Here is a 3,647-nt window from a genome sequence, read left to right on the forward strand (position 1 = left end):
TATCATATCGTGGGCATACAGTCCTGCTCGATCCTTTATCAGCAAAGGGTGATGGCAAAAATACCACAATCGTTCTTCTTATCCTTGTGGAGTTGCACGTATAGATGTAGCTAGTGTAGCACGCTTCAATGTAGAGTCCTTTAGGCCTGCTAACGTATTTTCCTTGCTGCGCGCTGAACACCACGAGACCAGGACCCACAACCGTTCGGATCATTTGTCGACTAGCACCAACAGTGGATCTATTTCCCCTAACGCGGATGAAAACTAACATACGACCCGCAATTGTTGGTCATGCGCACGGGAAGGATTTTTCCGCTCGTGTCTACCAGTCGGTTGTAAATCAGGCAGTCGTTGAATTTGCTTCGCCGCGTTTGGTTCGTCTTCCAAAACGCTCTTACACGAAACGGATACACCTGGAACATGTGTAACGTACTTTCGTTCTCTTTTGAATAACTACAATCCGGAAAATCGCTACACGCACGAGGGTTGCTTTCTATGTGAAGGAAAAAAATTTGCGCCTTTACGCTTCGCCCGATCGTGCTGCTGTCAAACGTGACAGATCGTGATCGTATGGACTGCAGTAACTGCAATAAGTGATCAACATAACGATCGGTTTCACACAGGTAAACACATCTGCAACGAAACGTAACCAAAGCGCACAACAGAAGTGAACGTGAAAATTGTTTTCCCGCATGCTTTGTGTCCACGATTGCAGGTTACCTTGGCAACGGTAGCTAACGAATGTGACTGTCCAACGTACACCACAGGAAATCGAATCAAACACATAGCCACATCGTTCGTTAGTCCACCCCTAATTAAAAGGGCGTAAACATCAGCAACATTCTCGCCCCCTCCTGTAGCCAAAAAGGGTGCCATCAATTGTGATAACATGAAGCAGTTGGCGTTGGGCGTTGTTTTTCTGTTGGCAGCCGTGGAAAGTGGTAAGTTTTTGAGTGTATTAAAGCGAAAAAAAGGTGCAGCAGAAAAGGTCCCTGATGAGAACGATGAGAGTGAGAAGGTGAGGCTCGCCCAGTGAGAAATGATCGCTGGCCAGGGTTGTCACTATGCTGCTGCTGCTCGGATCATAACGGTGGTGACCGTTGCTGAACATTATGAGCATACGTTTGAGCATAAAAAAATGTCCAACAAACCATCGAGAATCCTGTAAGTGAACGGTTAAAGATGAACATGCGATGCGACGAAACCTCATCCCCATGGTGAAATGATTCAACTATCCTCTCGACGGCTATCTCACAAAAGGACTATGATTCATTTAGCAACAATTTCCGCTCCCCGAGCAGCCTGAACATCCTTCATCCTGCCACTGGGAGGTACACTCTTATCATCGGTCTTCCACCTCAACGGTCAATCGGAACGGCGTGGGTATCGATTGTCTGACGAGAGAGCCGGAAAAGCCGGGAAAATGACGAACAAAGCGGAACAATCTCCATCCACGGCATCAAGTTTCTTCCCAATTTCGTCTACTACTGGTTCTGATTACGCCTGGTAGGCTAAAACTCGGTTTTCTGCAACGCCGCAGGGTACTTTTTGTTGGTATTGCCCAGAATTCTCGTCTATTTGACTTTGACTTACTTCGAGCCGAACGTTCGGGGCTTTTATTTGCTCTTTGCCAAACATGCGAACGAGGGTTTGGTATGCACTTACTCCTTTTTTCACGCTCAGCCTTACAGAGCCAACGAGAACGGAAATGGAAATCTGCGGGAAATCTTTCCCGCATCATTGTTGAATGAGGCTTTCAATGAGCTCTACTTCCTGAAGTACGTTGCAATTGCTGATGCTTGGGATAGTTGGCATACACCGAACCGGCTTCTCGCTCTCCATTTGAAGCATTTTCGGGGAAACCCTTCAAATGCGATAAAGGATTCCATGTGTTTCAAATTCACCCCCATTTCTACATCGAGTGCTGGGAAAAGAAGCGTTAGCAAACGCATTAAGCTGGTTAAATCTGCAATTATTCTCGCTTCCACGTGTTCTAGGCAACACTCAAACGCACAAGTGGTTAAATTATCTTCGCTTAATTCCATCCTACATGGCTTCTTGTGGTAATCACACTCAACACAACAATTAAAGTAATTACCGTCTAGCACAGCGGGAATTTGGTGAATTCAGCTTGTCCATATAAAAAAATGGCTGTTGTAATTCAAGCTTACGAGAAAATTGCGGGATATAAGCAAATCCTTTTTGCGTGACATCTTCAATATATCCTCCGAGGGGTGTCTTTCACAGCTTTCCATTTTTATCAGCTGGCCTCACCATTCCATCCAATACCGGTGTTAATCCTTTCTCTCTTTCTCCGCACGACCGGTCCCCCCCTCCACTCACTGATCCAGCCACTGCCATCAGCTGCTACGTGTGCAATACAACCGACTCGACGAATCCTTTCCAGTGCAGCGAATGGTTCGAGCGATTCGACGAGCCCGATCTCAAGCCCGTCGACTGCTCCAACGTGTACGGTGCTAAGTTTTGCATCAAGCACATTGGCCGTTTCGAAGGTAGCCTTCCGTTCGTCGTTATTCGGGTGGTGGTGAAGGTTAAAAAAAAAATACGCGCAATTAACAACTAATGCCAATGCACGCAAGCATCGGGAGTGAAGGATAATAGGGCACCGTGGCATGTACACGCTAGCAACCAGTAGAGCCACTCGTCCTGTGCCGGAAAACGCTTCAATAGTCGCTGCAATAACTCGCTAATCCTGTACTTTAACACTAACTCTCTCGTGTGGGAACAATATGGGTGTAGCATTGCGCGGGACTGCATGTACTGTTGTAACCGTCTAACACGTCTGCATCTAACAACCCCCGTTTCAGTGAACTGTATCCTTTGCTACCAGTGCTCGTCCGCACACTCCATGTACTGCTCGGACATGCTGGTCGCGGACGAGGCATCTCCCTTCAAACCGGAACCCTGCGATCACGTATTCGAGGCCGAGTACTGCATCAAATCGACGGCAATGCATGGTTTGGTTTCGGTTTTTGCTTTGGTGTGCTCCTTCTGTTTGTCGTTTGTGTATGTGTGGTTGTCGGTGTGCGTGTGTAGTATATCCTTTCGTTGCATATCCTTTATTTTCTCACACATTAACACTCGTATGATAATTGCACGTCACCGTACGGGATTTTCCCGCTTGCATGCATGTTGCTTTTTGCTTAAGTCATACCATCAATGATCGTTGATTAATCCTGAAAAATTTTCATCCACTCAGACGGCATCGGTGCCAAGCGGTACTGTTCGTCCCGTGACCTCGGAAACTACTGCAACTACGTGCGAAATCCTGGCGACCAGATCGAGTATCGATCGTGCATTTACACCTGCGACACCGATGGATGTAACGCTGCTCCACGTTCCCGGATCGTGTCGGGTGCAATCGTGACTGCTTTAGCACTGCTGGTCCTCAGCAGGTTTGGACTAAGCCTCAGGCAGCTTTAGGCGGCCAACAAGGCACGCATTGCAATCCTTCCGTCCTTATGCGAAGCTTTCGTTCAGAAGAACGCGACTTTTTCATTCCATCTAGCAATAAAATTCTCAGGCGCGTGCATTTTTATTGTCGAAGCTTCCCCCTGTCATGTTCGAAGGTTCTAGTATTAACGTAGGTTTAGCACGATATTTCCAATAAACATGACAATTTTCCA

The 3,647-nt window shown here is 47.0% G+C and overlaps 1 protein-coding gene across 1 annotated transcript; it reads left to right on the top strand.

Annotated features, from left to right (window-relative positions):
- The first annotated feature begins 815 nt into the window (after positions 1–815).
- On the top strand, positions 816–3,646 carry LOC128727215 (U-scoloptoxin(05)-Sm1a). Its single transcript, XM_053821101.1, has 3 exons — positions 816–941; positions 2,352–2,513; positions 3,221–3,646. Exons 1-3 carry the CDS (start codon positions 890–892, stop codon positions 3,442–3,444), a joined length of 438 nt encoding a protein of 145 aa, XP_053677076.1. The 5' UTR covers positions 816–889; the 3' UTR covers positions 3,445–3,646.
- The last annotated feature ends 1 nt before the right edge of the window (position 3,647 follows it).

This window comes from Anopheles nili, chromosome 3, assembly GCF_943737925.1.
Source record: "Anopheles nili chromosome 3, idAnoNiliSN_F5_01, whole genome shotgun sequence".
In the NCBI taxonomy this organism is placed as follows: Eukaryota; Metazoa; Arthropoda; class Insecta; order Diptera; family Culicidae; genus Anopheles; species Anopheles nili.